This window comes from Rhyacophila brunnea, unplaced genomic scaffold (genome assembly GCF_057557595.1).
Source record: "Rhyacophila brunnea isolate RB1 unplaced genomic scaffold, BYU_Rbru_1.0 scaffold_144, whole genome shotgun sequence".
In the NCBI taxonomy this organism is placed as follows: Eukaryota; Metazoa; Arthropoda; class Insecta; order Trichoptera; family Rhyacophilidae; genus Rhyacophila; species Rhyacophila brunnea.
In genome coordinates this window covers 335,085-353,091 of record NW_028232800.1, presented here as the reverse complement: position 1 = coordinate 353,091, position 18,007 = coordinate 335,085, and the positions used below count along the sequence as shown (strand labels likewise).

The window sequence follows — 18,007 nt, the reverse complement described above, 5'->3', positions numbered from 1 at the left end:
TAAAAATTTTGTAGAAAATTGTCCCTCAAATGGAAAAAATCCGGCTGAAAGTTAATAAGCAAGAAATTAACGATAAGATTTTACTTTCAGATTTTTTAGAAGAATATTTTAATAATTTTTACTCGGAAATGTCAATATTTGGGGAATATTTTTCGGTTCAAGAATATACAAATCGAGTTAAATTTGTGGATTTTATTTCCAAAAAAATAAATGACTTGGATAGACTTATTCTGGTGATCAAGGCATTTTACTACTATGAGGATTTTTTGGCAGAGGTGAGAATTGTTAATGACTTCAATATCTTCCATCAAAACATTGTAGAGATAGCAGATTTCCTGGCAAGTGTCTTTGAAAGTATGAAAACCAGTTTTATTCCCTCACCAGACATCAATTTTTCCTTACAAACTAGTCTACACCCTGATTATACGTTGAGTGAGGCTGCATTCAATAGACATGATTCCTTTAATCCTATCAGTGATGACCCTAATCAAATTCCTGAAATTGATTATAGAGAAATCCAAACACTAATAAAAATATATTTGATCAGAGAGGACATTTCATCAAAAACTTTTGTATACTCATTAGAGAACGATATCTTAAAAATCACATCACTTAACTTGGAGTTCCATATGAAGCTGTATGGGCTGGTTTCTAGCCCCATTTGGAAACTTCATGATGTCAAAGTCAATTCACTTCAGTCGAAGCAGTATTTAATGGCTTCATTTGGGGCACCTGATGCACATTTAGTCTGTAGAATTTGTAAATTTATAGAGTTTTATGAAAATCGTAAGCGGGCTTGGGAAGTATTTTCAATGCTGGAAGATCCCACGGGCTACTTTCAGAATTTCAGTGGATCAATCAATGGCACCAAAGTTGTTGGAATTCTCTCGTCAACTGGGAATTTCAAATTAACAAAAATAGTTAATTCTGGTACATTTGAAATAGATGATGTTGATAGTCTGCTATCGCAACCTGAACCAAAGAGACTTATGAAATCATTCATTGAAACCCCTCAGAGTTTATTTATTAAACAGGGACATAATTTTTCCTTCAATACAGAGGATGTATTTTGGCGATTTCCCAGAAATGGAAATACCTTATACGTGGGAAAGAATCCAAATTTTAGAAATTGTTTCATGTTGAAGTTTGCAGTCATTGAGGATATGCTTCAAATTGTGAACTTTGAGCAAAATATTGAGTCAACACACGATTTAACATCCTATATTTTGGAAAAATTCATAGAGTTTAATAGTCATTTGCTCAGACTATTCTACGGAATTACACAATACAACATTCCTGCAACATTTGCAACTGCAGGAGATGGTACCAACCGATACTTTATTGCAACTAAATTTGTTAAGGTTTATTTTGACAAAAAATATTTTGTAGAATCTTGTCCATCAAACACAGTCGGTCAGAACTCTCTATTTAATTCGTCCAGCCTAGAAGATACGATAAATAAGGTGTTATTGATACATCTTCAAAATATTATCCAAAACGTGAAGATAAATAATAATGTAGAGGGCGAGATCCTATCTTTTGAATGGAATGACATTGTTCATGTTACAATTACAGATAGAATCACCACCAACTTGACTCTCCTAACCGAAGATATTGGGAGTCTTACTTTGATAGAAGCATTGAATTTCATCAAATATTTCGCCATTTTTTATAAAAATAATAATATTCCCTCGACAAGTAGCAGCCATACCATATGCTTTGATTTCACGGATACTCTATCCGAAAATTGCATAATCAATTTTGAACCCAAGCCATTTTCATTAGAAAGTATTTTTGTAGAGAAACCTCCATGTTCAAACAATGAATGCATTACTATATCTGGGCGCAAGACACTTGAAAATATCCAATATTCAAATAATGAAATTAATCATAAAGAGTTTCACAGATTATACCTTAGGAACCGATTCCATTGCATTAAAAAATTCATTCAGAGAAAATTGGGCGGGAATGCCCATTCATTTGAGGTTGATTTTAGTGATGATCAACGTGTTGCATTAACTCAGAATAATATTGGATATTTCAGCTCTATGGATCATGCATTCAATAGAAATGTTTCTAATAAGCTAACTACCTGTCGTAACTTCAAATACTTTCTGAAAAGCACAGTAAATGAACTACAAAACCATTTAGAACCATAAGAACATAAGGAGGATGTTTACTTCAAAAACTCAAGGAAATCTATTAAAAACCAGTATGGGTGTAATGCCTGTTAAGAAATAAAAACCCTCTTTTTTGATAGTAGATACTTGTAATAACTGTATGGTCTATGCCTATTCTAATTATTTGTAAAATAAAGGCACCTGGACTTTGGTTCCTCTTCTCCTAAATAATTTTTAATTCTAACTACCCTTATGGATCTGAAAGATATTTGCTATCTCTGTGTATGTGACACAAACAACACCATTTATTATGAAATGAATTTTGGCAATATCGATTCGTCAGAGATCATCGAGAAGTGCAAGGAATCAATTTCAATTTACAAAGAAATGACACTTTTTGTTGAAACCAAACATACTTCACAGAATGTTAACATAAATATTATTCTTTTGGCAGATAAAGAATCAAATGAATTATTTGTCAAGCAAGCATTTGACAATTTTGTAGTTGCTTTGGATAGATTCATGAAAAACTGGAGTATTTCGCGAATTGAGCAAAAGTATGATCAGATTGTATCGTTGAGCAATGAATTTCTTTACAATGGAATCATTCTGGAGGATAATGCAGATGTTTTGTCGAAAAGACTCCAAAAACGAACATTTGAAAATATCGGTGGAATGAAGGTTAACAAAGGATTTGCATCGCTTTTAGGGAAAGCAGCCAAATCTTTAAAAAAAGGACTAAAATAAAACTGTACAACTGATATGTAGCTTTTATGAAACAACTAATCGATAGATTGAAAAACTGTTAAAGTTTAGTGTGTATTGTATATATAGCCTTAATCTGTTAATTCTTCTTGTATAAAGCATGTTTGTTCTGTTAGATATACAATTCAGAATTGGCTCATAGCCATTATTCAATGAAATTTTCATGTTCTACAATAGGGAGATTCTGTCTTCTTTGAAAGTAGTCCTGGAGTTTAATTTAATGATTTCAGAATGATCCAAGATATTTCGTTGATAACTACCCATTGTTAAAACAAATAGCCAATCGTCCAGTAGAAAGTTTGTAATCTCGCGTTTTCAAAATGCTAAGCCAATTTGTATGGAACAATCGTCTACATCTGTTTTCACAAGGATATATTTTATGAAATTTTTGTAAAAATTTTTTTAATCGTTTTAGCCCACATGTTTAGATTTAGCAAAATAGATTATTCCAAAACCAGTATTAAGGAATTTAGAGTTCACGGTAGTAAGCGCCCATCAGAAAACGAACCTGCTCCACAAGTTTATGTGTCTACTATTTTTGCTAAAAATACAGTTATTGCAAGATCGATATTTTTCAAACTTTTGTCCAAACAGCATAAAATTAAGTCTTCTCACGGAGAAATTCTGAAAATAGAGGAAGTAGAGCAGGATAGTGATTTTGTTATAAAAAACTATGGGATTAGTTTTATTTACAGGACAAGAACAGGACTACAGAATGCTTATAAAGAGTTTAGGCATGTGAATACAGTTTGTGCAATTTCAGCTCTTCATCAGGAATTTGGATCGAGACATAAGGTGAAGCATACTGACATCTACATTATTAGCATCAAGAAATTGGCTGACAATGAAGTTACGAAACCAAAGACTCTTACATATGCTGGTGCAGATGTTATGTATCCAGTATTCCTTAAGATATCCAATACTAACAAGACATTTGTTCCAACTACTCAGAATATTCTTGAATAAATGAATATTTATTACTTATTTATGTGGTTTTAGATATTTTGCCGCTGTAGGTTGTTCGTCGCATGTGGTGAAGGTCTTTAAATATTAAAAGTGATTTGTTTTATTAATATTCGAATTCTTGCTTCAGCATCTATTGAAAGTTTGCTGTTAAATATATTTAAAATATAATGATTAATTACTGTATCTCACAGATAATTTATTATTTTCAAACCCCTTATGGAGAAAGACTATTTTATGATTTATCCAATTCATATTGACTCCTCTAAAAGTCTCAATAAAGGTAGAAAGTATTCAAAGACCAATTCGGTAGATTCTCCTAAATGTACTGAGATAAAGAATGCCCTTGATAAGTTAAGAATAGAATATTTGTTTGAAACTGATAAAAGACATCCACAAGATTTGGATATAAAAGGAAGGTATAAGATTAAAGATAAAGATAGGAGAAATATAATAAAGAGCTTAGTTAAGGCCATTGATGACCAAAGAAAAGCCAAGAAGCTTTCTGAGAATGCGAACAAAGTTCCAAACTTGTTGGAATTAATTCCGAGAAAGAAGAAAAAGAAAGGTAAAAAATAACCGGATGATTGAAAATAAAGGATTATTTGCGATAACTTTATGTGTTTTTGAAAAGAGATCTTGTATTCCCACTAGGATTTTACTATGTATGGACTTTATGCCATAGATTTCTCAAACAATGTTCAGTTATTAATACGAGTAACTATAAAATGAGAATTATTTATATATTGCAAAATACAATTATACAATGCTTTCGAATGCTAAAATTCACGAACTAACCATCCTAAAGTGGATTAAAAATGCACAAAATATGTGAATTGGTACGTAATTATTTTATTCACTCAATGTAATCAAATGTTACATATTTTCTCAAAACTTCAGGAACGATAATCTTTAGACCATCCTGATAATTCTCCACAACGCAGCAAAGTGTTCTTTGGATAGCACAAAGTGTAGAATTCAGCATATGAACAAACTGGGGTTTTTCATTTGCCTTTGTAAACCCGTAATAGACATTGAGATTTCTAGACTGATAATCCGTACAGTTACTGGCACTGACCAGCTCTCTATATTTATCTGCATTGGGGAAAAATGCTTCCAAATCATATTTTTTAGATGCTGCATCATTCATCTCTCCTGACGATATCAAAACCACCTGATAGGATAAGTCTAGGGATTCATAGAACTCACGACTTATGTTCAACATCTGATCATGATACATTTCGGATTCGGAAGGCTTACAAATTAAAAACTGCTCGATTTTTTCAAATTGATGCACCCTAAATATTCCTGCATTGTCTTTACCATAAGCACCTGCCTCCTTTCTAAAGCAGAGTGATTCCCCCGCATAAATCTTGGGCAGATCAAAATCTGTTAATCTCTTATTCATAAAAAGCGCTGTTAAAGGTTGCTCAGATGTGGCTATAAGATATAGATCATCTTCTACTTTATAAAGTTGGTCATCGAAATCATTCAATTGAGCAGTAGCCCCCATAACTTCTCTTCGAAGCATTACAGGTGTTTGTATAAATGTATAGCCTCTCACATGCAAAAAATCAATGGCATAGTTTTTAAGCGCATTTGCCAAAAGCGCCAACTTCCCCTCAAGATAATATCCCCTATGTCCAAAAACATCAGCCCCTGCGGCAGAATTAGTAAAAGGTGCCATTAATTCTGAAAAACTAAATTTTTTCGATTTGAGGGATCTCTTCATTTCATAAGAAGAAACTGTAATGTTACCATCATCTGTCTTATGAATAGGTACACTACTATCCAGTATATTACCTACAGTTGGCAACAAAGACATGATTTCCCCGTCTAATTCATCGATTCTTTCCTTAAGTCTCAATTGTTTATCCTTTATGTCAAAATTCTCAAACTGGGAAATAATTTCCTCAATAGTTTCATCAGGCTTTTTGTTTTTAATCATTTTTTTAATTTCCTTCTGGTTCAAATTCATTTCCTTATTTAGTTTCTCCCATTCAAATCTTGTTTTTATCCTTTCACTATCAAGATTGTAAATTTTGTCGACAACAGCTTCGTCCTTGAATCGGTTCTTTTCACTTTCACGAATAACTGAGCGCGTTTTATCATCACGAAAAAGCCCAATATCCAGCATGGGTGAAATTTTTAGCAAAGTTTTCTAAACCGATTGAAACAATGAATTGTGTGCACAGGATTAAAAACCATTCAAACATCGGGACAATAGCTATGCATGCAGTCAAAACAATGAAAAAATTATAATATTTGCCTGGTAGATGGTTGTTTGTTTAATATTATTTCTTAGCCCCAGAGCTTTTTGAAGTTTAAGACAAATTACTCAATAATTATCTATATAACTCCAATGGGGCCGTTCTTGCAGAAGTGCTATTGGATTTGGTAATATTGATAAGATGTTTGATGAGAATCTACTTTTATAACACCATATGACCAGGAAATCACCTAAAATTAATTTATTATATTGGCCTTAAATTTAAACTGTAATCTAATTATTATGGCAGTTCTTAAATGGAGTGGATGCGTTATTATACACAAAGATTCCTGAAATGCAGTCTCCTTTTATGAGAAAAAACCTTTCTCCTTCATAAAAAACAACATTCATATGCTCATCAAAGCCAGATATTTTTCCTTTATGGCATACCGTGGAATTTCTTTCGAGTAGTATTACTTCCACTTCATTTTTATAATACTCAAATATTTGTTCTAATGGGAATAGTGTCATTTGGTAGGAGAAACAAGGGCATGCGATTTTGGAATCCCATAATTCCTCAATTATTTTGTAATATTCTGATATCCCGAATCAATACCTGGCTTAAATTTCATATTAACCATCTGCCTCCTAGTATTATAATAGTTCTCTAGTTGATCTTTAGTGTAAGTTCATGCTAATCATGAGCATGTAATAAATTTATCAAATGTTTCAACTATTTATATTGTTTATATTCAAATATACTGTTTGGTTGGTCACGATCAACAGGTTGGTGTAAAACTCATTGGATATTTGGAGTGAAATTTAATATATTAAAAATCTAAATCCAACCAGCATTGTATATTAACTATGATACACAGAACCTTTTTAGAAAAAACATATCCACTATTGTGTGATGAAAAGCTTTAACTAAAGCAATATATGTCATAATGACATATTTATTCATTTCCCATTTCTAATTCTTCAATTCTTAACTTTAGTGCTGCAATCTCCTTTGTATATTTTCTTCTTATCTTAGATATTTCGAGTGAAGCATCAACATTTATTTTATTACTTTTTAATTCCTGAATTGTCAGGTCAGACTCTAATAGTTGCCTTTGATAAAATTCTGTGTTCTTCTGTAGCTCAACCATATTGGCTTCTAAATCAAAAATATATTTGTTTTTAAGATCAATCTCTATTTTTAGATCAGATGTTAGTTGACTAAGCTTCCCATGCTCCACTTCTTTTGCTTTATAGATTGACTCAGTAGCAACTTTTTCATTCATAACCTTATCAATAATCTGATTTAGTCGTTGGATATCATCGATTCTTTGTGTTTCCGTTTCTACAAGCTTAAGCTTATAATTCTTTCCAATTTCTGAAAAGACTGTATTCAACTTCTGGATAATCTCCTTCATATCCTCAAATTCAATTTTGGCATTTTCCAAAAGATATAAATAATTCCGTTTAATAACTATACCAATATTTTTAATTTTATCGACTTCATTCAAAACTCGTTTGTATTGTAGAGAGTGCATATCCAATTCGATTTTCTGGTGTGAGATTTTTGATTCTAAGCACTGTTTTTCTTTGATCAGCAGACTATTCTCTTTAGTTAGAAATTCCAATGACTCCAAATTAATTTTATTTTCATTCCTTAAGTTTGTTTCAATAATTTTAAAATCTTCCAAATCTCCATTTTTCAACAAAACTTGCTCGAGTGCGTCCTCTTTTTCCTTAGTTAGTGTATCTATGAGAATTTCTTTGCTATTCTTGTCATCCTTTAAATTATCGATTAACATATTCTGCAATACTCTTTCATTTTTCAGCACTGAAACACTCTCCCTTAGTGTATCTATTTCACTTTGAAGAAAATGCTGTTTGTTTGTCCTTAGCTGAATGTCTTTATATAATTGCCCATGAATATTTGTGATTTGAGTAATTAAATTTTCAACCTGATCAAAATGCATCCAAATTTGTTGGATTTGTAGATTGAATCTTGCAAAATTGAATTCCATCTCTTTCATGTTTCTGTCAGTGCATTTTTTGAAAAAATCTTCAATTTTTTTTAACTCGAAACAATACCTTTCAGTATTTAAAATATTCTGTGAATTCATCTCCATATTTTTAGAAATGATTTTCTCAAAAACCTCTTTGATATTGTCGATTGAAAGAATATTCTCCAAGTCAAGGCAAATCTCTACCAACTGTGATGCAAAGATAGTAATATTTTCCAGTTTTAAATTATGCTGAGTTAAATTACGTATTATGGGTTTTGATACCTCTGCATCCATAGAACCAGTGTGATTTATGGTATTATTACCATATTCAGAGTTATTAGCTTTTATTTTACAATCTTCTAAATTCGCCTCATCACCCAATTTTAATTTGGATTCATCTATTAGCATCTGATAAGAATGTAAAGTTGAATTAGCCAGATCTTCAGCATAGCTATCTATACTGGTCTGCAGATCATAGTTGTCTGGATTCCTAAATTTAACTTTAATGGTATTTTTTGGATCAAATACATCACTTTTATTTATTGAATGAAACTCCTCGGTTATTTTTGGCATTTGGTCCAGGCTGTCTGAATTATCTCCCATGGAATTTACTCCCTCCATCTTTGAATAGTCTGCAACAGATAAAAGCTCTACAACCTCATTAGAAAATGAATCTTCCTGGGTCAAGTCCATCTTATCATCAATAAATCCATTGTCTGATTCTTCAAAACCATACACCTCTTCTATAACCATATTATCAGAATAAATAATATTTTCTTCTGCATCTGGCACTTCAATCTGAGCCATGTCTGAATAATTTGGTGATTGACCAGTAGAATCTATCGAGAAAGCAGTTTCCTTGGAGACATCATTTAGAATATTTTCAAAATCAACATTTCCATAGTCGGTCAAAACATCTTTCAAATCTTGTTGAACGGGATACTGTTTAGCAAATTCAGTGTTATCTAGTTTTTCTTCTGAAAGCTTACTTCTTTTAGATGAAGCATCATTTACAACTGTCGGTGGTTTAATATGTCTTTTTGATGAGTTGGAAGTATGGTTATTTAATTTATTATCACAGGATGCCACAGAATTTCGTTCACAATATTCCATAGGGAAAGAATGTTTTACAAGCTCTGTAGAGTTCAACGATAAAGTGCCGTTGTATATGCCATCTTTATTAGTTGCCAAACAAATATTTTCCTTTTCTGATATTACAACAGGAGAATTTATAGAATCACACTTGGATGGCAAGAGAGATGATTTGTTGTATGCCATGGCATTCTGAAATAACATCATTGTGGAGTTTATTTGATCAATCGACTCTGTACTGGGACTTTCACCTTTCAACAGGGTTGCTATTGGCAATGAATCCATGTCTTGGAAGGACAAATTGTTTTCTACAATAGTTTTGTGGGATATTATACTCATAACGTATTTGGACTGCACAGAACCACAATCTTCAATTTCGTGGGATAGTTCTTTTTTAATAGTACTATCACTGGTTTTACACAATTTTGTATTTGTCCTTTCTTTTTTATATCTTTGCCTAGTAAGGAATTGCTGCAAAGAAATCGATCCAGTTAAGAATTTTCTTCTAAACATTGGGCATAAATTTTTTAAAGAAAAAAAGGCGGAAAACATGACAAATTTGGATTGTTTTTGGAATGTACAATCTCCTGGGCATTTTTAATCCTTCCCATTCGTGGTAGTAAAGAAAATAAACATGAAAGGAGCATGTCATTGTATTGAGATGAGTAATTGTTAACAGAACAGTGTTTGAGGGCACACGAGATTTTTGTCCAGCATATAGACCACTTTATATTACGCTTATATGATTTGGCTTAGTAATATGTGGAAGAGTTGGCTTTTGAATCCCCTAAATGGCAGATAATTTAAAAAAGCTACAAATTCTATTTAATGAAATCCAGGAGGTTAAAAATTCTCAAAACAAACCAATAATCGACAGAGCAGTTAAAGTTGTAATGCTAGATGACTCAATCCTAGATATTATTAATTCTATTTTGCTGTGTAGGAAGAGCTCAATTCCACACAAAATATTGGACTTTTATCGAAAAATTATACTGCAATTACTGGATAAAGGCCAAAAACCGATTATTGTGAAATGGCTCAAGTATATAATTTTTTTTACAGCATCAAAGAGTATTAAGGCCAGAAAAAACTCACTTCAACTAATAAATACTTTGCTGGAGATGGCCTCTGGAGATGATGGATTTTTCAGCAGTGACTCTGATGGCCTTCAAAAAGTAACTGAAAGATTATTCGATAGAGAAAAAACAGTTAGGAGAGAAGCCTTAAAAATATGCCTGAGATATCAAAATTGTAAGCTAAATGAAAAACTAACGGTTCAAGATACACTAAAAGATGTTGTAAGATATGATGCATTTGTAGAAATTAGGAAAATGGGTCTTATAGGAATAGAAGCTAATTCCGGTACTATAAACTGTATTTTAGAAAGATCTATCGACACAAATGTAAAGATTAGAAAAGTGTTTTGGAGCAAGGTTTTACAGATTGATTTGGCGAGCTTACAAAGTTTTCAGAGAATATTTTTAATGAAAAGAGCAGCTCTCGAGAGAGAATTCGATGCAAAATCTATATTTACAACCATAATCAGGCAGTATTCGGTAGAAGAATTTTCTGAGCTTTTTTATTCAAAAGAGCCAGAGTATTCAGAGTATATTAGTATGTTTTTGATCAACTCTAATCAAATATTTTCTCTTGATAAATTTACATTAGTCCACACAAACTTCTTGAATATTTATTACAAATTTGTGGAGAATACATTTGGAAGAGATAGCTTGAAACTAATGGATCTGGATAAGTTTTTGAAGGTTTTATATGAGCATTGTGGAGCTTCGATTAATGCACTAGATAAGGATTTAATTGAAGAGGATGAATCTGAGATAATTAGAAATCTTTTTAGACTGCTTGAATTCTATGATATTTTCACAGAGACAGCGAAAAGAAATGTTCTATCCATTATCAAAAAACTATTGACGATTTGCCACCTGAAAGAAATTATAGAAGAATCTATCATCTTGGCCAAGCGCATCTGTCCAAATCAACTGGTTGCTTTCATTGGATCCATTATTAAAAACACGTTAGGTAGTCCTATCTGTCTACTTATTTCGGAATATGCAATGAAACATATTGACATGTACGAAGCCGAGAGCAATATTCATGATGCAATCATCAATGAAATAGTATTGCCAAATATTGAAGAATCTTTAAATATCATTTACTGGTATCTAATGAAAAAAGATTCCGAAAATATTTTAGAGGTATATCTGAGCAACTTCTCCAATTCTAAAATCGTAGAGGGGTGTGTTGATCTAGTTATCTGTGGAAGGCTCGATATTGGTAGAATAGTATACTTTTTTGATGATAACAATGAAAGCCTGGTTGTTCCCATTACAAAATTGCTACTTTCAAACAAACTTATCAGCCAAGAACATGTTAAAAGATTACTAATAAGCTTTTATACCACTGAGACATCATATATCCAGCAATATCTGACAGTATTTTTTTATGAGTATTTTAAAATTAATTCCAGTATTTTAGTGGAAATATTTGTAGATATTCTAAATCTTATTGAAGGCAATCAGCACATATTTATAGATCAGACAATTTACTGGATTTCCAATGATCCACTAGGAATATCACATATACAAGGCCTGTACTTTAATATATCTTTATACATTCTAACCAACTTCGATCATCTTACAAACAAAAAATATTTATTTGAAATGTTAGAAAAAATTTCTGTTGGGAATAATTGGGATGCAACTTTGATCAAAAAGCTAATATATATATTGGGTCAAATTGCTAGAAAACAGCCAAAAGAAGATGTCCAGAGCATTTTACAGACGCTGGTGCTTATTGATGATGGCATTCCATTGACCGAAATAGAGTTTGAAAATCTGAAATCATATCTAGACAAGCCAAATTATTGACATTCTATGCATTAGTAAGCTCAGAGGATTGTATTGCTTGGAAAAACTTTCCACAATTTCAGATGATGTGAAAAGTATATTTATTGATTAGTATAGGTATTACCCAATAGTGTCATTAATTTTACAATAACTATTGATAGGTTTACAAAAGTGTAAATTATTGAAATAATAGGTAGTTAGTGAACACATCAAAATTGAGTAAAATAGTTATTCTAAATTCTTTAAAAATTTTCGCCCATGAGTCCGGAAATTAGAAAGGTTATTGAGTTGATGAAGAAGGCATATGAACAGCCGATTCTACTCCATCTTTTACATATGAACTTGGTGGTGGTTTTGAAGAAATCAAATGTTTCATATGAAATCCATGATGACTGGTCGAAAATCATACTATATTCTGCATCTCCCAATGGATTGCCACAGCAAGGCCTAGAAACTAAAATCCTTCGCTTTATAAAAAGAATTCGCCCTCCATTTAAAAATAGCAGTGAAAAACTCAAATTTATATTGATTTGCTATTATTGTCTCAACCGACCACCACATTTAATCAATCATCTTCTGATTTTTGAAATGGTTTCAAATTTTTTGGGAATCTCCAGTTACTTTGACAGCTTGATTATTAAAATACTTACAAAAATCACTACTGCAGACAATGTGGTGTATTCATTTGAAAAAAATCCAAGGCTCTCTAAGGATAGTCTTGAACGAATGGTTGAAATCCTTTCTGGTCAATCTTTGAGTCCATTGAATCAAATAATTTCCCTTCCCTGCTATATTCAAAGCAATCTACATCCACCAAGTTTAGAATTTGTGGATATTCAGCCAACAATGACGAGTTATAAAGTGTTGGAAATTATTTACATGTTTATTCGGCACACCAGAAACCCTAGTATAATTTCAAAGATCCTGCCCAGCCATCCAGATTTTGAGAATGGTCTGATAAAATTCTCAGAATGCCATTTTACCCTTATGTACGATTGCACATTCAGGATAGATGATTGTCTAGTAGAAGATCACGAGATTTTTGAAAAAATTCGAGAAAGTTTTTTGAGATCTCAAAACAAGCCGAAATTTATCTCGGAAATTATTGAATTTGTGGCATCATTAAAATAATCACTTACATGCAATTCTAATGAAGAAGATTTTAACCGCATTTGATTTATTATCTAGCTACCTTTGGAACTGATTAGGTTCTTTTTGATAACTTCCATTACAAACCATTAACAATAAAGCATCTGTATTATATAAGACTTCTCTATATACATTTCTACAACTTGATCCCCACCAATAAGTTTATTTTTTTGAAAAAATTGTTCTAACTCTCTGAATCACGCATTAGTTGTTACTAATAAACTCTCTTTTTTATTTGCCCATGTTTTTGAAAGAGACGGCAGAAGTTTTACTTCGAGTAAAGGACATAGGAGATGTGTATGCAAATATACTAAATATTTCTACAACGAAGATATTCCTAACAAATGTCTTCGTGATAAAACTCTCCCCAGCTGTTTTTCCTGAAATGTCTCTTAATCGTGATTCTATTATTAGTTGTGTAAGAAATTCTGAGCCAAAAATTGCAGATATGAAATCACAAGATCTCATTAAGCTTGTGCAAATAAATCATTCTCGATACGGGGTAATTGCTAAAGCAGAATTGGAAAAAAGACAAAAGTTATCTACTGTAGACAATAGCTCTATTGGTCTGGGCATCAATTGTTCTAGTAATGGAAAGATGAATGATCTGTCTGCCTCCAATGGATTAAATTCAAAAACTGGATTCAATTATGTAGCAGTTGAAAATAAAAAGTACATAGCAAGTAATATGGAGAAGCATATTACTACCGACAAAGCAACAAAGGATGCCAGAAGAAGCGCTATTCCCGATAGCCAAAAGATTGAAAATAAAGCATCTCAAGCGAAAAGACCAGGTACATCTTCTGTGAAAGACGAACCTCTAAGACATCAAACTTATCAAAAGTCTCCAAAATACGAAGAACCCCAAGGTCTTAACGGGAGAAAATTGAATGGTAAAAAAGCAGAGTATCTCCAAAACAAAGAATCTGGTATTTCATCATTATCCACAGCAATTAATGGGGGAGATGGTTCAAAGAAATGTGATGAGCCCGTTCAACTAGCCACCTCCAAAACACTTGAAAAAATTGTCAATAATGAATTGGGAGGAGATAAGTTGGACGAGATTGAAAGAGAGATTAAAGAAGCTGGTGGTACTTGCAACTGGGGGCAAGTTTCAGAGCTGATGTTTCAGAAAAAGAAATTATTAGATGAGTTGAATCAAACAGCACATTCACAAGCTATAGGTAGTAATAGTAATGTTTCTTGCAATATCAATCATAGCACGAGCATACAGGAATCAAATAAGGATAAGATTCATGAAACTAAAAAAAGTCCAAAAGTGGAAAAATATAAAAAGATGCTCAAACCTCATCCATTAACAGAGATTCCCTCTGATAATATCCATAGTGAACAGCAAACAATTCTAAAGAATAGTTCGTCCATAAAATATGAGGAGGACAGCTTGAATGAAAAAATTACCTCATTTAACGGAATAGAATCATCTACAGCAACAGAAGATATTTCCACTACTCTAAATAAGAAACCAGTATCAGGTGGGAGAATTCAGTTTACTTCAAACCTTATATTCCAAAGTATTTTCCAATGTTTGAATAGCATTGAAAAGAAATTCAGGTCTGATAAAAAGGGTACTTTTATATGGGGTGAAGGCCCACTAACTTCTTCCATTTCGGAAAAAATGAAACGAGAACGGCTATTACTAATAAAGTCATCGAATTTTGGAAGTAACAATTCAGGTAGAAAAATTGTGTCTTCCGATACTAAAGTACATTCATCGTCTCCTGCGCGTAAGAATTATGTTTCGAAGAACAAAGCTAATGAATAATAGTGTGCTGAATAAATTTATTATAGATATAATCAAAAGTATTTGTTTCGGCTCTACCAGAATCGAATTGTAACGAAATATGGAATCAAAAGATTTTTGAGTTTGCATGATTTACTTCAACTATTCCTAATTGGACAAAAATACTATTTAACTTGTGAATTTATTATTGATACGAACTATTATTTTTGTTAGTTGTTATTTCTTCAAATTTACATTTAAGCAACTTTACTGTTTTATCCATCTCCCCAAGAATATCTACATTGCCTAAATTTAATTTATATGTCTCAACGAAAGTATTAAATTCACGGACGGAATCATTAAAATGGTCCTTCACATCTTTCTTTCCACTAAACTTTTCAATTTTAGATGCCATTTCCAAGAATTGTTCCGTCATGATTTTAGCTGATGGAATAGAAATATGGCCTAAGTCTTTCAAGGGATGGGGAATGGAATGCGTATGCTGCATTTGCCCGGCATTCCTAAGTTCCACAATCATCATCTTCATTTCTTGAGGCAAATCATTAAAAAGTGTGTCTTTAGTAAAATTTCTATTCATAAGGGCAAAATGGATGAACAAATCATTAAATATCCCATTTGAAAAGACCTCCATTTTGCCATAAACATAGCATAGTCGGATGAACAATTCTCACCAATTGTATTTAGTCCATTGTTTAATACTCTTCTTTTTTATAAATGCAGATAATCAGTACATTTTCAATTTCTTTTTTAGCCCCATGAATTTTGTAAATTTTCATGGTTGTAAGATCACTTCAGTTGACTTTCTTGATAAAATTACAGAGATCTCCGATGACTTGTGTTCTCTACGCACAAATCTAGAGTATCTAGAGATTTTCTCTTCAATTATCCCCAATAAAAATAAAGTGCTTTTGACAGAATCTCCAAAAAGTATGAAGATGAATTTTACCAAACAAAAAAAGCAATTTGGCATAAAAATTCCAAATATTTTTGGGAAAGGAGAAATATTTGGGATGGAACTTATCATTGATCAGGGAGTTGAAACCGAAGCAACCAAGTCCAATAAAAAGATCTGTAAGGAGAATTCAAAAAGTAGTATTCAAACTCCTCACAAAGATAATTTGGTTAAGGAAGATTCTCCAAAAAATGATTTATCACCAAGTAAAGATCCAAATAATTATAACTTTTTAAAAAGTGATATTCTACAAAAATATATTGTTCCAAATATGACAGACTTGTTTAATTCAGTCACCTTTTTTAACTTAGAGTTGATTAAACCCACGGTAGGTTTTGGAAATATATTTAAAAACAAATTAAAGATATCTCAATCATCATCTGAACTAAATTGTCGAACAATAAAATCTCGACAAATGGAGATTTCCACAACCTATTACTCCAACCGATTTAACATAAGTTTAGAAAAAATTAATGATATCATAGTCTTCTCAAAATCATATATGGGAAGCATATTAGGATTTCAGATGTATGTAAAAACAGGTATTGCAGATAAAATAGATTCATTCTTCACAAAACCACAAAAAAACAATCAAAAGGACGATTTAAACAGTTGTATGTCAACAATTACGAATAAAGTTAAGTCTAATGGATTCTTAAAATTTATATTGGGAAAGCGATTCTATCTGAGCTATAAAAATTTATTTACAGAAAGCACTGTTCAGGTAGGAAAAATATTTGGAAAAACTAGCCTATCCGAAAAGTTCTTTTTGGGTGAGAGAAAGCCACAAAGCATGAGTGAAACTAGCATTCCTTTCAACTTCCTGGGCATTAATGGATATAAAAAAAATAGTATAGTTCCTAAGATTCAAAATAAAAAAACTGGAGGAAACAGTTGTATTCAAGTCACAAATAGATGCGGATATACAACTAAGTTTAACGGGAAAGTGATAGAGGTGTATGGATTTGCAGATATTTGCTCCAATTCCCTAGAGGGATTAACGGAATGCTTGCAAATATTGAAAATGGAAGACTCCAGTTGTTTGGGAAAGTCTGTTGGTATTGGAGTAAAAATCAAAGATGGAATGTCCCTGATATATTCTGTACCATTAACCAATAATCTGGAGACTGAGAGATTTACTATTGGAATGGATATGAAAATATAGTTTATTAAATAGTTACAAAAAGCTTTTGTATAATTCTACTGCTGTAGAACGATGTTGATTACTATTTCCCTAGTTTATGACTAAAAGATTCAAAAGTATTTTTGCAGTAAAATTATGTGTGTAACTGATATATTTGTTATTTCAATGGAATGATTTTCAAAAAGTCATAGTATTCCAATCTATATCCTGGCAGTATCGTTGTCTTTTAAATTGTTTGTTCGTACCAAATATATAGTCATTATCAACTGATAAATTTCTGTTCTTTCAATCCATTTGTATTTAGTCTATAGGAAATGGATGTTTTGCTCATTATAACTCCCTAGTATCTGCTTTTACACCTTAGTGTCATAGTTAAGACCCAACAATAACTTATTTATTTTTCAGTAATAGATGTTAAAGGGTTTTGCTTTAGATTTAGTCATTAAATAAATGGTTAAAGAATTATTTACGGAAAGCTACTGTATAGTTTCAAAAAATTACTTGGATTATAGGCGTTAATCCCACCACACTAAAGGTCCAAGGCCCTGATCATTCATCGAGGCTTCAATTGTGATATCAACAAATCTAATGCTTTTGATTCTAAACCGCACATCCTGGCCATTTTTAAAAATCATTCTATTTCCCTTATAATTCCAAATCCAACAACCCCCCAAACTCTCATTATCATACTCGCTATTTGGAAATAAATCATCGGACTGTATTTCATATTTGGAATGCAAGGTGTTTCCTACAATTATACATGACTCATCTTGGGATAATATCTTTCCAGTACATATTTCATCATAAAAAAATCGATTAAATATCATTTGAAAATTTACCCTTGCCATCAAAAACTTTCCACTTATTTCATATTCGGAAATTTCGAATATTTTGTATAGATAAATGCCTAGCCCAAGACTATCAGAGAACTTATTGATGTATTTGTTGTTAATTTGATCAATGACAGCCTGTACCTTGTCTCCTGAA

At 31.9% G+C, this 18,007-nt stretch overlaps 1 protein-coding gene across 1 annotated transcript; it reads right to left on the bottom strand.

Moving 5' to 3' along the window:
* Positions 1–4,704: 4,704 nt before the first annotated feature.
* Positions 4,705–5,985, bottom strand: LOC147075468 (uncharacterized). The gene has a single exon (XM_085942435.1). The coding sequence runs from the start codon at positions 5,983–5,985 to the stop codon at positions 4,705–4,707; it is 1,281 nt and encodes a 426-aa protein (XP_085798561.1).
* Between the last annotated feature and the right edge of the window lie 12,022 nt (positions 5,986–18,007).